This window comes from Pyrus communis, chromosome 13 (genome assembly GCF_963583255.1).
Source record: "Pyrus communis chromosome 13, drPyrComm1.1, whole genome shotgun sequence".
NCBI classification, from domain to species: Eukaryota; Viridiplantae; Streptophyta; class Magnoliopsida; order Rosales; family Rosaceae; genus Pyrus; species Pyrus communis.
Window position 1 is genome coordinate 19,911,119 of NC_084815.1, and position 20,789 is coordinate 19,931,907.

General features: G+C 37.2%; 1 protein-coding gene across 1 annotated transcript; it reads right to left on the reverse strand.

Annotated features, from left to right (window-relative positions):
* Window positions 1-11,397: 11,397 nt before the first annotated feature.
* On the reverse strand, window positions 11,398-13,511 carry LOC137713883 (11-beta-hydroxysteroid dehydrogenase A-like). The gene is made up of 6 exons (XM_068453235.1): window positions 13,261-13,511; window positions 12,863-13,055; window positions 12,516-12,601; window positions 12,215-12,346; window positions 11,964-12,128; window positions 11,398-11,688 (listed from the first exon to the last, which is right to left on the reverse strand). The coding sequence occupies exons 1-6, from the start codon at window positions 13,444-13,446 to the stop codon at window positions 11,398-11,400; spliced, it is 1,053 nt and encodes a 350-aa protein (XP_068309336.1). The 5' UTR covers window positions 13,447-13,511.
* Window positions 13,512-20,789: the final 7,278 nt, after the last annotated feature.

A 20,789-nucleotide genomic window follows, 5' to 3' on the forward strand; every position in this document is an offset into this window, starting at 1 on the left:
CAATTCAGCAGGGAAACACCTGAAAACCACCTCGATCTGCCAAAAACCCTTGAAATGGGTGTTCTTGATTCGACTCCAAACAAGCTCCGACGCCACATCCATTGCTTGGGCTTTGTTCCTGGGGTTGAGGGGAGTCTATTGGTGGTGGTGGTTAACGGAGTTAGGCTCAGATTTGTGTGAATCGCTGCCAAGACCTATCTCACCCACCGTGCGAGTTTCACCAAATCAAGGCCACATTTCGTTGGTTTTTGAGTGGAAATGGAAGAGGATAGGATACTTGGTTGATTCCAAGGTGTGATTAGCTTCAATTCACAGGAAAATCATCTTGAAAGGTGTCAGGAATCATGGACTTCCGTTGGGTATGCAGTCGGGTCGTGGATCCGAAATAGGTTGAAAGAATGGGTCTCTAATCCCCTGTTCTCTCCTTCCCTACCTGACCCTCTCTTCCCTCCTCCCGATTGGACCATCTTCTTCCTCTGTCCTTCCTCATTCGCCACCACCTCCCCTCTTTTTTCCTCCCGAAACTCCTCTTCTCCTTTTCCTCTCTTTTTTCTCCCCTCTCACGCTGCCATCTGGCAGCTTCCAAACTCTTTTTTTGTTTTTTTTTTTCAAAACTTCTAATTTCTTCATTTCAACTCTGATTCACAAACGGTTTTTGCCCACACTTTCGTAGGGTCGAGCTCTATACAATTATATCAAGAAATATGATAAAATATGTCCTCGTAAAATTACATTTAGTCAACTAAATGCATTTTCATCTTTTCCACTTATCAATAAAATTTTCGACGTATATTATAATAAATCCCGGAAACAAAATTCTAAAATTTCTCTAATCAAATTTTCACAACCATAAATCTATTTATTCTCGATTTACTCCAAAAATTCATACATTTTAAAATTCCAGGATATTACATTCGACCCTTATTAAAATAAATCTCATCCCCGAGATTTCCAACCATCGAATAACAAAAAGGAATTTAGAACTAATCCGACCGTTCCATTTATAGTGAATAAAATCACAACCTCAGTCTACGATTTTATTCAAGCTCAAAATAAATAATTCAACAAATTAATTATTATGATTTTCACGCATACACTTAGATTTCCAGCCACATTAATTAGCAGAATAAATATAAAAAATTCTAGCCATAATCAGGCTAAGTAAATATTACAATTTCAAGTCAAACCAACAGAATTGGCAACCCAAATGTCAGAAATTCTAGCGAAAATGATTGGAATTTCTAATCACAATCATTGTATAAAAATGAGGAATTTAAAACCAACCCACAGTTTCCGTTTATATTAAACGAACTCAAATTTTCATTCTATTATTCATGTCCACCAAAAGTACAATAAATGAAGAAATCTCTATGGCTTTCCCACCATTCCAATTATAATGAACAATTCATAACTACGATTTATGATTTCTTTCCCGTTCGATAGATTTCATCTTGATTTCATAAATATTAAAATTTTCAGCCATAAATATCATTGGCAAAACAACGATTTCATCACCTTTTTCTTTTATCCCAAAAGGTGATTAACAACTGGGAAAGATCGTAATATACATGGTCGATACACATCACATTGGTAACTCATTCTCACATTCCACACATGGTGCTTTTCTCCTGGAAACACTAGGTCTTTGTGCCTATTCAATTATTTCTCCACATTTCACGGGTCATTTCGCCCAAATCAACATTCATGGGGCCACTTTGCCCAATCAAACATCCACGGGTCATTTTGACTAAACAAACATTTCTCCCATTTCATAGGCCATCACGCCCAAATAGACATCCATGGGCCTTTTCGCCCAAATCAACATCCACGGGCCTTTTTCCGCCCAATTCAACATTCACAGGCCCTTTGTCACATCCTGACCCGGGCTTTACCACATCCCAGGCCCCGCCTCCGCCGTAGCATGATATTGTCCGCTTGGGGCCCCGACCATGCCTTCACGATTTTGTTTCTGGGAACTCACATGAGAACTTCCCAGTGGATCACCCATCCTGGGATTGCTCTTACCCGAACTTGCTTAACTTCGGATTATGGAACCTAAAGCCAAAGAGCTCCCAAAAGGCTTCGTGCTATATGGAGGTGGGCATGTACATATAAGGCATAGAGGATCCACTCCCTTGGGCGATGTGGGATCTAACACCTTTTTCTGCCAAATTCAACATTCAATGGCTTTTTTCTCCCAAATTCAACATTCACGGGCCTTTTTCCGCCTAATTCAACATTTCTCAATTACACAGGTATAATACGAATTTCCCAACTACTTGTCACAATTAAACAATGACACACCCCGACCCGGAATGTCCATTAAGACTCTGAATTGAGCTGTGCCGGCCAACACCTGGAAGGTGACGAAGCCATAAAGTATAATGATGTGGAAAATGTGAATAAATTTAAACCTAAAAGTGCCTAAAGATAAGAGTGCATTGTGAGCAGGGATGAACCTATTTCACATGCGATGTTAGAGTATAAGTAAAGTACAGTAGTGTAGGTAAGGATCATATCCTCGGAGGTAGCCACCTACTAAGATTTGCCAAGAATCCTCGTCAATACGGACTTTTAACAGCTAAAACCTGGAGGAGCGCAAAAACAAGGGTGAGTGGGCCTGAAAATGAAGTTTTTAATAAAAATCTTTTGAAAATGTTATAATCCCTCGCCGTAAAACCTGTATAATTTCTCATAAAATAATAATACATATGTATATAGAAATCATGCTCAAGAGTAGTGAAAACCAAGTATATGCCATGTCAAGTATCTCAACAATAAAATAAGTAAGCCAGGTGAAAGAAATCAATGTAAAATGATATGCCAGTCGGAGTCACCTAACGTGACCTGTACGGCTAAACCTATAGCTCATTAAGTATGCTTGCAAACGAGTCGGAACCGCCTATTGTGGTCTGTACAACATGAGTGGGTGTAAATAAGTACGCTCAAGTGCTACGATCATGTGAAGATTGTTGGAATAATCGCAGGTTACCTACGAGTCGGAACCACCTAATGTGGTATGTACAACAGGGCTGTGCACCAAACTTGGATCCAAGGTGAGCGTGCGTTGCGGGAGGTGAATGACTGTGCCCTGGCCACGATCGGAAGCATTGACACCAGAGTGCAGGATAATGAGATCTAAATGCATCTAAACATAACCATACACACTGCAATCACTATCATCAATATGTACTCACCTGAAGCTTACCTGGGCATTCGTAGCATCATGCAACAATATGCATATCTATACTAATGCATGTACTAAAATGTAATGCAATTGACATGGCATTTAAAATAATTTATGGGAAAATAGAAAACATATATACGTATATATAGAAAACCAAAAGCCCACTCACCTGAAGTCCGCGCTACAACTCCCTAGCACAAACATCAAGGCATCACGAACGATTGGCGCCTAGAACAATTATCAAATCATGTCTTAGAATTCTTATCAATAGAACATATAACTTACATATCCTATTCGGAAAGATCCGTACGTCGGATTCCCGATTCCTAAGTTTCTAATATCTTCAAATATTTCGTATTATAACGTATTAAAGTTTGGTGACGATCCAACGGTCGGATCGTCGATTGCTATAATTATCAAGCGGCGGACCTTAATAGAATAGAACTACATTCAAACAACGGAAATTTATCAATTGGACTTCACCAATGGAATCAGGGAATCAAATTTAGCCTAGGAAGGTTAAGGGATGCCTCAGCCCATGTGCCGCCGCAGGTGACGGTCGGCCGCCTCAACTCGCTGGAAAATTCAACTTCTTCTAAAAATTCTCAATTTTCACAGAAATGAAGATCTCAATGAAGAGAGCAACTTTCATACTTGTGACTAAGGCCAACTTGGTCAAAAAACCTGGAATTTCCATGAACCCGCCGGAAACCTTATAAAGGGTGCTCTCCAATTCGTCCTTAAATCCAATCCGACGCCCCCGAACTTGTTTAGGCTTTGTTCCTGTGATTAAAGGAAGGCTAATGGTGGTGGTGATTAAAGGAATCACCTATGCAAATGGCGGATCACCGCCTTAGACTGCCAGACCTATCCACTCGGTTCCTCACGAAATTGAGTCCAATTTCTTCCATCTTTGGGGTGGAATTGGTAGAGGGAGGGTCAATGAGTGATGTGGTAATGATGGATTGCTGTGATTTGCCGGAAAGACGATGGAAAACCACTGAAATTAGCCCCAGGTCGCGCGGGTTGATTGGGTGTAACCGGGTCAGGGTGATTCGGTGCATCCCCATTTTTCTCCTTTCCCTTCCTTTCTTTCATCTCCAATTGGTCATCCTTTTTCTCTCTTCTTTCTGATTGGGCGTCCCGCCCCTCCTTTCCCTCCTTTATAATTCATCACCACCGCCTATTTTTCTTTCCTTTAATCTGGGCCACACACGTGGCTCAACAGATTTTACTCCAAAAATCTGGAGCCTTCCAGATAATATTCAAATTACCATTTTGTCCTTATGTTTACTCGCCCATAACTTCTTCGTTATAACTCCAAATTGCGTTCCGTTTGCCTCCACGCGTCCGTAGCGACGAATACTATGGGAATACACCAAGAAAATGAACCTTACGTGACACGACACGGCAGTCAACAAAAGTCAACACTTTGTCTCGAATGACATTTTCGTAAATTTACCTTTTTTAAATTATAAAAATCATAATAATTGGGGATGGGTCGTTACAAACAATCCTCTTAATGTTCAACATTTTCATAATACATAACATAATATCAACCCAATTCAAGATTAATCCAAAACTTTAAATCAAACTCTCATCTTCAAAGCTATAACATGAATACAATATTTTAAAATTTTCCTACTCCCATTCAGTTTAATTTAATTCATGATGATTCACAATATATGCATTCCACATAAATTCCTTTATACTCATAGAACTTATAAAATAATGCAATATCAATGCAATTCATAATGTACAATTCACATCCACAAACACCAATAATATCTCACATTGTAAGGTAGGATCATTTGCTTTGATACCATTATGGAATGCCCCAACCCAAAAATTTTATTTTGGAAACTAATTTCAGTGATAGGCCAAAATTAAACTATTGTTTATTTTCTACCATTAATCACAATTTATTTAATAAATTCTAAATTTCTTGAAAAATCTATAGCTAAATTTATTTACCAACGACATAAGGTTAAACTTTATACTAAACACCCAAACCCTTTTCTTCTTTCTAATTTTCGATAAAGATTAATCTCGGTTATTTTAAGGCTGCATCTAGCTCCCATTAGACTATCTACGAACCTTTGAATGGGATCAAGCCTTTTGTAGTTCACCATTCAATTATAATCCATTTTTGAAAATATTCAAGTAACTGAAATAACCAACATTGGGTTTAATAATCGAAACACATCAATTAGATACCAAATTCATATTAGAAAATCAAAATTTGCACCAAATGGCAGCATCGACCCACTGGCCACGTGCCACCACAGGTGGCGGTTTTCGGCGAACGGAAACCCAATTTTCCGACTAACTTTAAAAATTTCCAAATTTTATAGGCAAGTAAAGTTCAATGAGAGGAATGACTTTCAAACTTGGGCTGAGGTCCAATTTGGCCAGGAAACACCTAAAAACCACCTCAATCTGCCGAAAACCTTTGAAACGAGTGTTCTTAATTCGACTCCAAACAAGCTCCGACGCCTCAACCATTGCTTGAGCTTTGTTCCTGGGGTTAAGGGGAGTCTATTGGTGGTGGTGGTTAATGAAGTTAGGTTCAGATTTGGGTGAATCGCCGCCAAGACTCGTCTCGCCCATTGTTCAGGTTTCACCAAATCAAGGCCACATTTTGTTGGTTCTTGAGTGGAAATGGAAGAAAATAGGATGCTTGGTCGATTCTAAAGGGTGATTAGCTTCAATTCATCGGAAAATCACCGTGAAAGGTGTCGGGAATCATGGACTTCCGTCGGGTTTGCAGTCAGGTCGTGGATCCGAAACGGGCTGAAGAGAAATGGGTCTCTAATCCCCTATTCTCTCTTTCCCCCTGACCCTCTATTCTCTCCTCCCGATTGGACCATCATCTTCCTCTCTCCTCCCCCATTCGCCACCACCTCCCCTCAATTTTCCTCCCGAAACTCCTCTCCTCCACTTCCTCTCCTTTTTCTCCCCTCCCCGATTCACAAACGGGTTTCGCCCACGCTTTCATAGGGTCAAGCTCTATCCAATTATATCAAGAAATATGATAAAATATATGAGGATAAAATATGTCCTCGTAAAATTACATTTAGTCAACTAAGGGCATTTTCATCTTTTCCACTTATCGATAAATTTTTCGACGTAAATTATAATAAATCCCGGAAACAAAATTCTAAAATTCTTTAATCATATTTTCATTATCGATTTACTCCAAAAATTCATACATTTTAAATTTCCAGGATATTACTGTAAACACGAAAAATTCCTGCAACAAGAAACAAGAATACCGTGTACAAAATATATTTTGTATTAATGATTTTGGGGTTACAATCTCTTTGTAATTTGATCCTCTGATTCTATCTTCGTAGGGTGTAGGTTTGTGGATGAGCTGTTGATCCAAAGGGCCGTCGGGGCTTGATCTAGGGATGAACAGTTGATGAACGGATCTTCAAGGGGCGTTGGGCTTGATCTTGAAGACTGGGTGTATGGATTTCTTCAAGGGCTTTTGGGCTTGATCTTGAAGGTTGATGGATGAGCGGATCTTCAAGGGATTTTGGGCTTAATCTTGAAGAACGATTGGATGTGTGGATTTGTTGAGGTTGTTGATCCAAAGGGCCGTTGGGGCTTGATCTTAGGATGAACGGATGATGAATGATGAACACTTCTCTTCAGATTTGACGAAGAACGAAGATAGCTTTCTTGGTCCTTCGAGATTTGCTTGAGAGCTTTAGAGTTTCAAGGCTTCAAGGTTTTGGTGTAATGTAAATTTCCTTCTTTCTTTCTTCTTCTTCCTCCTCCCAAAATGAATGCCTTGGCTTCCTATTTATAGAATTCCAAAACTTGATTTTTGGATTTAAATAATCAGATGAAATAAATCATTTCTGCCAGGTATTGACACGTGTCTTATTTGATGACTTTTCCAATTTATTTCGATTTTTCGTTGAGTCACACGCTACATGTAAAATTTATGTGACACGTGAGCGTTGAAATTTTAATTATTGGTCAACATTCATTTCACCGAAATTTTGATGTCTACAATTACATATACTATGTAAAAGAAAAGACCCACTTATAAATCATGTCGTCGAGTCGAACCCGTTCGAACTAGAATAGCTAAAGTCATCGATAATAATCCTACCTAAGCATAATATCAAGACCCATTAGTAAAACTCCACTAGAACAATTACATTTCAGAAAATTGAGTGTGAATTTGGAATAAGGGCGTCGAAATACTCTAAATAGGGTCCACAATCCTATACAAGTCAATCTGGAATATCCACCCATAGATTTCCGATCCGTAACTTCTGAAAGTCCATACTATGCTTATAGAATAACATACTAAAATTTCATCAAGATCCAACGGTCGGATTTCCGCCAATCATGAAATCAAGTGGCAGTCAACATTTGATTTTACAAACTTAGAAATCCAATTCAGGAAGATCCGTATGTCGGATTCCAGATCCGTAAGTTCCTGTTGTCTTCAAATATTACGTACTATAACGTAATAAAGTTTGGTGACTATCCAACGGTTAAATCATCAAATCATAAAATGATCAAGTGGCGTAATATTCCATACTAGTTTAAACTATCGAATTATAACGAACGGTTATCAAATTGGAATCAGAACATCGAATTTAACTTTAAAATGAAGCGCCAGTCCACTGACCATGTGTCGCCGCACGCGGCGGTTGGCCGTCTCGACTTGCCGGAAAATCGAACAACTCCAAAAATTACCAAATTTTACAGGAATGAAGATCTCAATAAGAGGAACAACTTTCATACCTAGGCCGAAGTCCAATTCGGCCGAAAAAAGCTCCAATTTCCCTTGAACTCGTCGGAACCCCTAGAAATAGGTGGCTTCGATCCATCACCTATGGTGCTCCACCGCCCCTATAGTTGTTTGAGCTTTGTTCTAGGCCTTAAGGGGAGTCTAATGGTGGTGGCAATTGAAGGAAAACATTTCATAATTGGTGGATCTTGGGTAAGGGTTTCCGCGCCACGCATGAGGGTATTTCTTCGTGAAATCTCAACCAATTCGTGTCAATTTTAAGCATAAATGGATGTTGGGATGTGGTGATGAGGTTTGGTGTGGTGAATGGGTGAAAATCGCCTGAAAAAAATGGATGAGAATCGTCAGAAAACCCTCCGAGTCGAAATCGAGTTGGGTGTGTGGGTGCACGGGTCACGTTTGGGTGCTTTGCACCTCTCTCCTTTCCCCTCATTTCTTTCCTTTCTGGTTGGTCACTCTCTCTTTCTCTTCTTTTTGATTGGGCAGCAGCCCCCTCTCATTTCTCCCTTCTTTCCTCCGTCCATTACTCTCCATTCCCTCATTTCTCACAAAATAATTTTAAAATAGGGTTAATCTTAATTTACTACCCTCAAGTTTCTTGGTTTTCAACATTTAGTACATCAAGTTATTTTCATCTTAGAGTGGTATCTGAAGTCAAAATTTTGGAACAGTTTCATACATCCGTTAAGGTTACTGTTAAGTCATCCGTTAACTGATGACATGATGCCCACGTGAACAATGACTGGGCGCCACGTGGATTTTAAAAAATTAAAAAATTAAAAAACACAAAAATTAGAAAAGAAATATTCTTCTTTCCCCCTTTAATCTCCACCATCAGGAGGAGAATCTTTCCATTGTCCACCACCTCTGCCGCTACACCCTTACCAACCCACCTCTCCATTCCTTCTTCCTCTCCTCTCTCTTTCACCTTTCTCTTTTTTTTTCTCTCTGTTCCACTTTTTTCTGTTTTCACCATCTGGGCAGCGCTGTACTCCCTTTTCACATCCACCCAACCCTTTTCACTTTATTTGTCCTTATTTGGCACTTGGGATCCGAATCCACACAAATGCAGAACAAAATCCAAATTTGACCAAATCTTGCATAACAGAGTCTATATTCAACGTAAAAATCGAAAGAAAATTTGAAAAGATTAAAAAATCGGTTTGGCTGCTAGGTTTGTGCTCCCCACCACCGTTTTTTCAGACCGTTGGGTTTTGTTCTCCATCGCCGTCAAATCTGGTAGGTGTGAGTCTTTAGTCGTAAATCTGGGTTTTGTTGACCACTGGCAGTCAAATGGATGGGGTTGGGGTATGGTGGTAAGGGAAATGTGGGTCAGGTATGGAAGGATCAGGGGAAAGAATAGTGGAGTCAAAGAAGGAGGGGGAAGGTTGGATGTGCGGGGGATTGAAGAAGGTTGGGTTGGCGCAGAAGAGAGAAGGGAGGGTTGGGTGGGCGCATAAGAGAAGGGAGGGAATGCTTGGTGAAAGCGTTGAAGCGGGAGAAGAGGGAAGGGATGATGGGTTTTGGCCGTGCGGTTCCTTATAAACTTTTTTTTTTAATTTGAATTTTTTAACTTTTAATATTTATATGGGCCTTTATGACATGTGGCGCCTAGTCACTATCCACGTGAGCACCATGCCACCAGTTAACGACTAATTTAACAGAAAACTTAATAGATGTATGAACATGTCTCAAAATTATGACTTTATATACCACTCTGGGATGAAAAAAACTTCATGTATTAAATGTTGAAAACCAAGAAACTTCAGAGTAGTAAACTGAGATTATTCCTTTAAAATAATAATATAATAATTATGAGAAATATATAAAATAATAAATATTAATCTTTACAAAAGTACTTTTTGGATTTATAGTTCTGTAAAACCCCTATCGTAACTCCGGTTTCAATTCTGCTTGCCCCTATGCGTTCGTATTGTCGAGTACTATAGGGATATGCTAAAAGAACATTTTGTAAGTCTCACTATAAGCTAGTCAACGAAACTCAATACCTTCACCTCTAGAGCATTTTTGTCAATTCACTCATTTAAAATTAATAAAATTATAAAAGTAGGGACGGGTTGTCACTTTTTTTGCTTCTTGTGAATTAAATGGGTGAACCAGGTAAAATATACAAGGACAAATTTGTGGTTCGACAAGAGTGCCTATTTTATTTTAGATTGGAAAATTTATTTGTACCCATGTTTTGTATCTAATTTATACCCAACTTATTCTTTACACTCACATTCTATTTTGATTTATGTATTATTATCTTAGGAAAACTAATAAAAAAAGCTTAAAAACTTTGAGTTTTAACGATAAGGACAAAATAAAAGGTAAAGTGAATAGTACCAGGTTAGACTTTTTAGTGTAAAAATATGGTTTTTCGTTAAAGTCAACAGTACCGCGAACTTTTCGTTAAAACTCCCTATTATCTTTCCATAAGTTATCTGAACCCACTTGCTAGGTATATATATGTATTTTTTTTTAAATACAATTTAGTCTCATAAGATGAAATATAAATAGATGTATCATACAAGATTAAAATTTAATTTGTCCCTTCGACTCTATCAAAAATGAATTTACATATTTATGCTTTCGTGGATATCTAATCAAGGGCCTAGAATTAATATGTAATTTAACACTAATTTTAATTAAATTCAATCTTATTCAAAGATTAAAGTCAATAAACTTTTTCTTTTACCTCAAATGCAATAATCTTAGGCAGCTGTAGTGACTTGCCCACACATAAATATGTATTCAGTTAATGAAAATTTACAATAGTGATTCTAAAAAGAATCAACTCAAAATTACAAGCGTTCCTTATGAGATTAATGGCTTCACATTCAAGTGAAGCTATTTGTCTACTTATAATTCTTGCGTTTTTTAAAACATAATTTAGAGTGAAGTTTTCTACAAAGGAGAGATTAACACTTTATGCAACTTGTATTCATAACATAAAATTTCTCTCATTTTGATTCGCAATTCTCCCCCCATTCATTCCTAATTATATCAATATGATCAATAAACCTGAGGGCTGGAAGAAGAGAGGAACCATGGAGAATTCAAAACTCAAAAGATCCACCTGGACAAAAGTTGGTATCTGAACCAGCTTGGTTTCTGTACAGTCCTCACGTGCAGTCACATAAAGTTTGGTAAAAAATTCCAGAGATGGTCAGCGGTCACGTGAGAGCTCGAGGAAACCCAGATACATTAATAACTAACTTATCCATTACAACACACCACACCGCACCACACCTTTATTGCTTATTTACATCTACGTACGTAGACAACTCAAAACCCCCCCAGATTTTAACCACCACCCAAATTACAAACCTTCCTAACTTTCGCGAACGCGCATATATATATATATATATGTATATGTATATAACTTGGTAACCATTTCACATCCTTAAATCCCAAGTACTAGTTTTGATCAGTCTGTCTTGACTACAGGAGTATGGAGGCTCTCAGGGTAAAGCACATTCTTGGCTCCTGTGTAATCCAAGATCTTCTTGCTAGGTGCATCTCTGGCAGATGAGCCCGCCCTATTCATATAAACTAGTCTGTAACCCCACTCAAGTAGCTCAGGGCAAAACACCTTCCATAAGTATGTCACCCTGAACCATGCCGGCTCCGTCAAGTACCTATCCCCACGACAAGCGCTGTTCACGATTGATTTGGCACATCCTTGCACTTTAGCAACTGGAGTTGCACTTACTTGGGCCTGCACAAAATTACGCTCATACAAAACAATATGAGGGCCGTGTTAATATGATACACTATTCAAACTGTGAATGGATATTGATAGTCCAGCAACATACTGTGAATCTGAAGCAAAGATCAATATTGACAGTCTTAACAACATAAACAGATATAGACAGTTTAGCAATATAATGTGATTATGAAGCGATGATCAATATTGAACAAAATAACATGTTTCTAATATGCATACTAGATTAACTAATAAATTAAGTGCATATAAGAATTTAACAAACTTACATCTCTCAAATCTTGATCAACTGTCATTTTTCCTTCACTCATTAAGAACTTGCCTTGGGTTAGCTCAGACTCTATGAATCCAGGAGTCACGATTGTAATTTGGATGTCTGGCCCAAATTCAATCCTCAGTGTCTCGTACATGCTTAGTAGAGCTGCTTTACTTGCCTAATTAGATATACGTGAACAATTAAGTAATGAAGTATAAGAAGATAATATCTCTAATATAAACAATCTTCATAAAGATCACTTACGTTATAAATGCTTTGTCTTGGTATAGGTAGCCATGAAGCAGACGACGAAAGTACCACGATTTTACCTTTGCTGCTTTTCAGGTGTGGAAGTGCAAAATGAGTGGTATAAACCGAGCCCCAGAAGTTTGTGTCCTGCAATCACAAGTTGTCAACTTTCACTCATCTATTTGTAAAAAAAATAGAACAGATAGGGACATTACTTGGGTTGGCTTACTTCAAAATTCAGGCAAAATATATTGATGTTTTGATAATTGGACATGTATTTACCAATTAACCACATAAATGAAATCAGAGCAGTTACCATGATGGTTCTGAAGTTGGTGATATCAGTTGCGTCTTCCAATATGCTAAGTAAAGTGATCCCAGCATTGTTCACCAGATGGTCCACTGCATACATCACACACCCCATCAAATAATCAATCATACCATTAAATAAGAATTTACATGTTACTGTCACCCTAAAAATAGCTTTATCTTTCTTCATTATTGTCTGTTATGGGATGAGTACATATCACAAAGTAGCAAAATAGTACAAGATCACGTCTCTTTTTGGAGTACCAATGTAATTCGCTAGCTAATTTAAATTCATATTTCCCCGTACCAAAAACATGATAAAAGTTGATTTGTACACATATAAATTGTACTTACGCCTTCCATAGTGGTTCATGGTGTCATCAACTATTCTCTTGCAGTCCTCAACCTTGGAAACATCTGCATGTATCATGAGAACATCTGGAGAGCCAAAGTCACTTGCTCGATCAACAACTTCTCTGAGAGCGTTTTCCCTCCTCCCAACAAGGGCTAACCGTGCCCCTCTCTTCGCATACTCATAAGCCAAGTGCTACAAAATCAAACAACACAAATAATACAAGTGTACTAACTAAAAAATAATATGTCATGTGACATGCACAAATAGAACGGGGTTCAAACTTAAGCAAACAATAAATTGTTGTTCATATCTACCATGATTCGGTTCTATTTTGATTAAAAGTTTGTAGTGTGCGCTATTTGTGCATATTTTCTTTAGTGTCAGTGATATTGGTTACCTCTCCAATACCAGAGGAGGCCCCGGTGATGACAACGACCTTTCCATTGAGATTTTCACTGAAAATGGAGCTCAGGACATAGGAGAAGGACTTGAAGAGATAAAAGGGTGGCAGGAAAACGCAGAGGGAGAAGAAGGTGAAAGGAGGAGCTACAAGATTCAAGAACGTGTGAACAAGACCCAACATGGCTTTGCTTAAATTTGCTACCTGTCTGATGATAACACAGGAATATGTTTCTGAGATGATGAAATCTTGAAGATAGAAGCTGTCTATTAATTTGGTTTGGGGTTTATGAATATATGAAGTGTTACGACTTAGGAGGAGACGAAGAAGGAGGAGGTGGCGGTACAATGGCAGCAACAGGGCACGTGGCAGGACTAGGACACGTGTACAGACATTTCCTCGTGTGACGTTATTATTTGTTTAGTTGCTCCAAAATTTTGCTGCATCTCTTTGAATTTTTTTTTATTGTGATCGGAACACAGGTGGTATACCACATGTTTTATATAAATAGTGAAAAATTGAATTTTTTAAGTTATCAACTTTTAACACACATAATCCACCATTAATATAGTGACATGTAGTGTATCACTATGTGTTCAGGTTACATTGAAAAATCTCTATTTTGGTTTTAATCTCTCCATGCACGTTGTCATTTGTGTAGAATTGAAAGAACAGAAGGATAAGAATAAAGACAGATCGCCATTAGAATTTGTTTGGGAAAACCCATTGACTCTCTCATCCAGTTGTGTTATTAGACAACCTTTTATGAATTCATTGTCTTTTTATCGAACAAGTTTTTAGGTATAAAAAATGAAAATAAAAACTAGGAAAGTTTTGACATAGGTATTCTTTTTATTATTTTTTCAATACAACGATATATTATACACTAAGAGGATGAGAACTTCGGCTGAGCCACTGATGTGGTCAAATTTTCATATATTTTATCATATATCTCCTTTGGGTATTGTGTATATGAATGGGTTAAATGCACTAAATTCTATTATTTTATTTTATAGGCATTCAATACCGGAGTTACATGAAGAAAAAAAAAAAGTGAAAATTGAACTTTTCAGGTGTCTAGAGTAATCCAATGTAGCAAGAGACTAAGTAATTGCACAAAGACATGCATTACAGTTAGAAGATGAAACTGCAACGGTTTTGGATATCAAAGTGACATGGGAATGCTATTCCGTGAATTTTAAGAGAGACATAATTGTTTGTATGATTTCCGTTTAATTTCTTTTTCTTTAATTAGGACTTAATGTCCAAGAAGGGCTAGGTTTTTAATTAGCCTTCTTGTTGCCCATTGCCGTGAGTTATAATGTGGAGATTAATTCTCCTTATTCATTCATTCACGAAAGAAAGCCACCAAAATATATCACACTTTAAAGAGGGAGGGGGTGGCTGCGGCAAAGAAGGGAAGAGGGAAGAGTTCTTTCTTTGGGTTTTTGCTTTGCTAGGGCTACGATGTAGGTTAATCATGAATACTTAATTGCCTTCTGGCAATGTTATTATCAAGTTTTTCTTCCTTGTTGAGTATCTTTTGCTATTCGTAATGCGCTTGATTTTTATTTAGATGCTTGATCACCATCTAGATTTAGATTAAGTTGATTTGATGCAAGTTAGAGTAAATGTCATACTTAACTTGGGTTTAGCTTCTTGCAAATGATACCATAAACACCTATTTGTAGATACCATGCAATTAGGGTTTGTGTGATTTTCCAATAATTTCCATAGAGCTTAATTAATAGGTTCTTACTTGTTTAAATTCATCTAGATATATACCATAGAGGGTTAACGTAAGGATACTTTTGATGCAACAAGATGTCATGGCCATTGAACAATTTAGGGAAAATCAATCATCAATATTAGGAAACTACTTGAGCATAATATATAAAAGGAATTAATTTAGAATTGGTTACGGTGAATTCGGATGCCCTAGGTCTTATTTCTTATGTCTCAATTTATAATTTACATGCATTTTATTTTCAAGCTTTATTTTATTTTAGTTTAATTTCAAAATTTCATATCTTTTCTATTAAACCTTCCCCACTCTAATTTGTTTCAATTTTGGTTAGTAAGATTTTTCAATATCAATTCGATTTCTGTGCGACGATATTTGTGCTTATGTGATATACTATCATTTGATTTGCACACTTGCGAGCACAAAAATTTGAGACTTAATAAAGCTAATTTTGGTTATCTAATTTTCGCTATAGCCACACCGTGGACAACCTAATTTGGTTTCGAATTCGCTATCTACGAGATTCGAACCTAAGACTTCTCACTTACAAGTGAAGAAGTATACCATTCGTAATACTAAGTGGCTTCTTTCTATTTCTTAGATTCAACGTACGTTTCTTTAAGAATTTGATTAAACATTATATCTACAAATAATTAAAAATAATAATGACGTCATATGTTCATGAGGAAGATTTTTCTCTTCATAAAAATAAATAAAAGCCTTTCTCTCTAAAAAATAGTCTTATAATTTGACTCTATATTAATTTCTTGTATTTTCAATAATATTGAAGGCAAAAATACTATGAACAAACAAGGTATAGAACGTACAACGTAGCATTAATCTACTTACTAACTTGTATTTGGACATTTAGCGAACAACATAAAACAACTTAAAATTAATTTATTCCTTGAAACTTTCATTTTACTCTTACTTTCTCTCTTGAAACCAGTTTTGTCTTATTATGCTCTTTGAATATGATGTTTTCGTCTCATTTAATCTCAAATCACCTCGTTTTTTTTTCATTCAGTCAAATAGATGTTAAGAGGGTAGTATTGATATTTTATTTTTGCTATAGACAGAGATAGCCATGCTTGGGGATGTGGCACTTACGTAGGAATTTTGGTTGACCACATATTTACCAAACCGCATGTGAATTGTGGCCAGAAAAGCTGAGGAAACAAATTAGGAGTAAGTTGAAGATGAGAAATTAAGGAACTTAGGTTTACAAATCCAATCCTTGAGTTCAATCGAAGGCTAACCATATGAAAATGGTGGCAGTTCGTGGTGAACTTGGAGAAGGGCATTATTATTATTATTGTTTTGGTAGAACGATAGCGTAAGTGCGTTAAATAGTTACTTGTAAGGAGAGACAAGAATCATGGGGATCAAACCAACACCAGGATGTGTAGGCATGATTACTTTTTGTTTCTACAATAAAATGTTATCTACAGAGCAACCATTTTATTGTAAGTTAAGGTCGAAAGTTTAATTAAAGTTGTCAATAACGGAATTGAGATTCTTTTATCGGGAAGATTGGAGGCAAAGAGTTGTATGAAAAATCAAATGTTCATACTACCATTTAATTTAATGTCTATTTGACGGAATAGACAAAAATGAGGTGAAACGCTAGAGAGAGGTATGTCCAGCTTAGGGATCCCATTTGCATCCAACTAATAAGCCATAACACAATCACCACGCACGGCAACTAGAAAAGCCCTTGAAGTGTGCAGAGCTAGAGAGAGGTCCGTCCATAATGTCAAATGCATCTTCCCATTTAATTTCAAGGGTGTCGAAAGGGTAATGCTAGAGAGACTAAATTTAGAGATAAAATTGGTAAACTAAATAATGTGTCACTAATAAAAATGAGCACGTTTATCAACGTTTAAATAATAAATCAATCATTAACTTCCATATTCTTTAGTTTTTAAAATTTTATCTTCAAATTTAATCTCTTTAGCATTATCCGTGTCGAAATGTAATCGTATTTGTACAGTTGAAAAACAACCAGCTTGTTGCCCCAACCACATCAAGAAATTTCACTACTAGTCTGACGAGTGGATTTGGGCAGACTGTCCACAATCCAATCGAAAACTTTGAAGAGGGTTGGTGGGTTTTCTTGTCTCACGTAGTAGCGAAAAGCTCTGGACATGACATAGATTTTGTCCCCAATAGACCACAAAAAGCTTTATTATTTTAATAGAGTAGGATTTTATTCCCTCCTAATCTCCCTCTTCTTCCATCCCCTACTATTTAAACACTTGCGATTACGCCACGTTTACATCTTGTTTTAAATTTTTTATATAAAGAATAAGACAAAAAGAAGAGTGTGAAAGGAAGATGAGAATCCTACTTCTATCTTAATTGTGACCAAATGTCATGGGAATTAATTACGGTACTTTTGGGTTCAAAAGCAACAACTTCAATATTGTCTTCATACATATACCAAGGACGCTCAGAAACTCACCCCATAGGCCCTAGGGTTTGGAATCCACAATCTTATATTTATGTCCGAATGGAAAGGGCCTTCTGTTGGGATATTCAGAACCTTGTACAAGTTTAAACTCCGGTGGAGATTTCGAAGATCTTGTTGCCAGCAATTTACTAATATATCCATTACCAATAGGTATTTGTCCATCTGAACATAGAAAAATCAATTCTTCTCCGGCATCATCTGCAAAAGTTCTATCTGTTGGATCAAAGTGTAAGACTATTTTAGAGTTGCACAGTGGTATGTAACATCTCATATAGATTAAAGATTGCAAAGATTGATTTCAATAATACTTGGGAAGTTCCCTACTAGGATTTCATTTTTTTTACTATATAACAAGGGGTCCTGCTCTCACACTCGATACACATAAATAACATTTCTAACCCCATTGAATAGAGTTGTGATAAGGTCAGTGAAAGAGAGTAGAAGATCTTTGGTTTTACGTTATGGAGCTGTCACAATATACGGAGAGATGCAAACACTCAGAAGATTGATCAACGGAAGTTCTAATCTAGATAAGTGTTTTTAGTTGATTATGATTTTTCTGCTTACACAAAAGTATACAACTAAACTTGTCAATGAAAGAGTTTTAATGAAACTTTCAGCAACATGATTTCTCTCATCACATATAAAGCAAACAAGGGACAAATAAACAACTTATACTTTCTTTATGGTTTGCTGTAATTAGTAGGACTGAATATATTCTTAATTAATTGTATTAGGTTACTTATGCCACATGTAATTGTTACATATACATTTCCACATGTGATTGTTACATATACATCCGCTGAGAGACGGTTAATAATATCAGAAAATTGAACCACTAGACGTAATATCTATCCCAAAACCAAGGCTGAAAGGCCTTCTATCGATAATTTCTTTCTCAAAATCGATAGTCGACGTAAACTATCAATCTCTAAATTCCAGTCACCATACAACCCGTAATTGCCCTAATTATTATAAGATTCCTGTAATTTTTCATGCTGCATGTACAAAATTGAAAATTTCAAGAGTCACCAAAAGTAGGAAAGTTTTGTTCGCTTTACCTGCAGGTCGCAATAAATCAGTACCACGCGTGGCAAGAGTGAGAAGTGAGATGATCGAGACACTAAGGTACCGTTTGGTACGTTGGACGGGACGGAACAGAGTGGGACAAGGCGTTCCATCCCACGTTTGGTGCGCTTAAAATGGGTGGAACGAGCTGTTCCACGGGACGAGTTTTGGGTGAATTTTCGTTCCACCTCACCCCCCTGGAACGACTCGTTCCACATCCGTGGAACACAAAATTATAACATCTCCGTCTCCTTCTTCTTCCTCCTTGTTTCCATCCGAGGGCATCTTTGCTCCCGCTCCGTTCCGTTCCGTCCTGTCCCGTCCCGTCCCGTCCCATTCCGTTCTGTCCCGTCCCGTCTGCATACCAAACGATACCTAAAGTACTGAACTGATTGGGAGAGATGGATTAGATAAATTTAGGAATTTGATATCCATACATTCTATTTTACTTCTCACACATATTTTTAATTTTCAGCCGTCAAATCGGATAAATTAAAAAAAATCAACGGACAGAAATTACCAAGGTGTGTGTAAGAAGTAAAATGAGATGTATGGATAGCACACTCCTAAATTTATACAAACCTCGACCAAATACCTAGGAAAATAGGAAACGTTAGAACTGATTATGTTGTGCTTTAAAAATATTTGTAAAATATAGCAGTTGAACATTGGATAAACTGTATTTTTATAAGTGTTGTGAGTATGAAAAAAAAAAGTGTAAAAACATTGGTAAAATTTAATGTAAGTGACATAATTAGTTGTATATAATGATAAAAATAGACATGACAATGAGGGTGGTGGTGACAAACTGTGGTAGCATTTGTGGTGGTGATGACCGCGGTAATGGTGGGGTATGTATGGTGGTTGTGCCAATAGTAAGGTGTGGTGGTTGGGGCGTAGAGGTAGTAGTGGTTGAGGTGTAGAGGTAGTAAGTGGTTGAGGTGTAGAGGTAGTAGTGGTGGCATTGGAAAAGATGGCAATTGTGGTGGTAGTGTAATGTTGGTGGTTGCAATTGTAGGTGGTGGTGGTGATGATAACAGTGGAGGCGGCAGTGGTGATGGTAGCAACAATGGTGGTTGTATGGTGATGGTGGCAGTAGTATGGTGTGGTGGTTGAAGTGCATATGTAATAATGGTGGTGGGGACGTGGCAATGATGATGGTGGTTGTGGTGGCGCAGTTGTGGTGGTGGTAGTGATGATTATGGCGGCAGTGGTGGCGACGATGGTGGTGGCAATGGCGGTGTTGGTGGTTGTTATTGCGTTTATGGTGGCAGTGGTGGTGGTGGTGGCGCTGGTGGTGACAATAGTGCTGGTAGCGATGGTGATGGTGGCGCTGGTGGTGACGATTGTGTTGGTAGCGATGGTGGTGTAAGGGTACTGGCTCTAGTGTTAATTAGTGACGGTCACTTTGTTCTCCAAGAAAAAAGAAATGTGGGTAGATGGATAAATAATGTCATTTTATTAAAAACAAATGAGTGTATTACATGAATTGAAAATATTCATTAAACGGTCAACTTTGCTTTTTATAAAAGCTGTTGTCTGAATGCCGATGTAAGGTTACTGGCTCTAGTGTTAATTAGTGACGGTCACTTTGTTCTCCAACAAAAAAAAATGTAGGTAGACGAATAAATAATGTCATTTTATTAAAAACAAATGAGTGTATTACATGAATTGAAAATATTCATTAAACGGTCAACTTTGCTTTTTATAAAAGCTGTTGTTTGAATGCCATTATTTTTTAGAAAAAGAAGGAAATTTTAGTTTGACTAAACATTTTTTATTGCTTAATTTTAAAGTGAAGCAAAAAGTAATACCAAATGGGGCTTTAGAGTGAGTATGTTACCGCAAAAATTTGTTTTTATTTTACTTGTATTATTTCGGGGAATTTTTATTAATACTCCAAAATTTTCATTTTACATTCCAAACTTTCTATATTTAGAAAGAAAAATACACTTATGATGAGTGTAGAATGAGAATTTTGAAGTGTTAATAACACTTCCCTTATTTCGACTCCAACATATGATTTGGGGCATCGTCTCTTCCATCAGGCTCCTCCATTCATGCCAATTTTCTGATATGTTGCAAAATTCGTCTTCCTAATAGGTGGGTAGCAAATTGTGAAGGACAATAAATATATGGGCTAACACAAGTGAATGGTTCACTTTCATATATAAAAAGTAAACATGTATAGTGTATCTGATGTTCCATATATAGTTAATCTTTTAACTCCGGAATTAAACA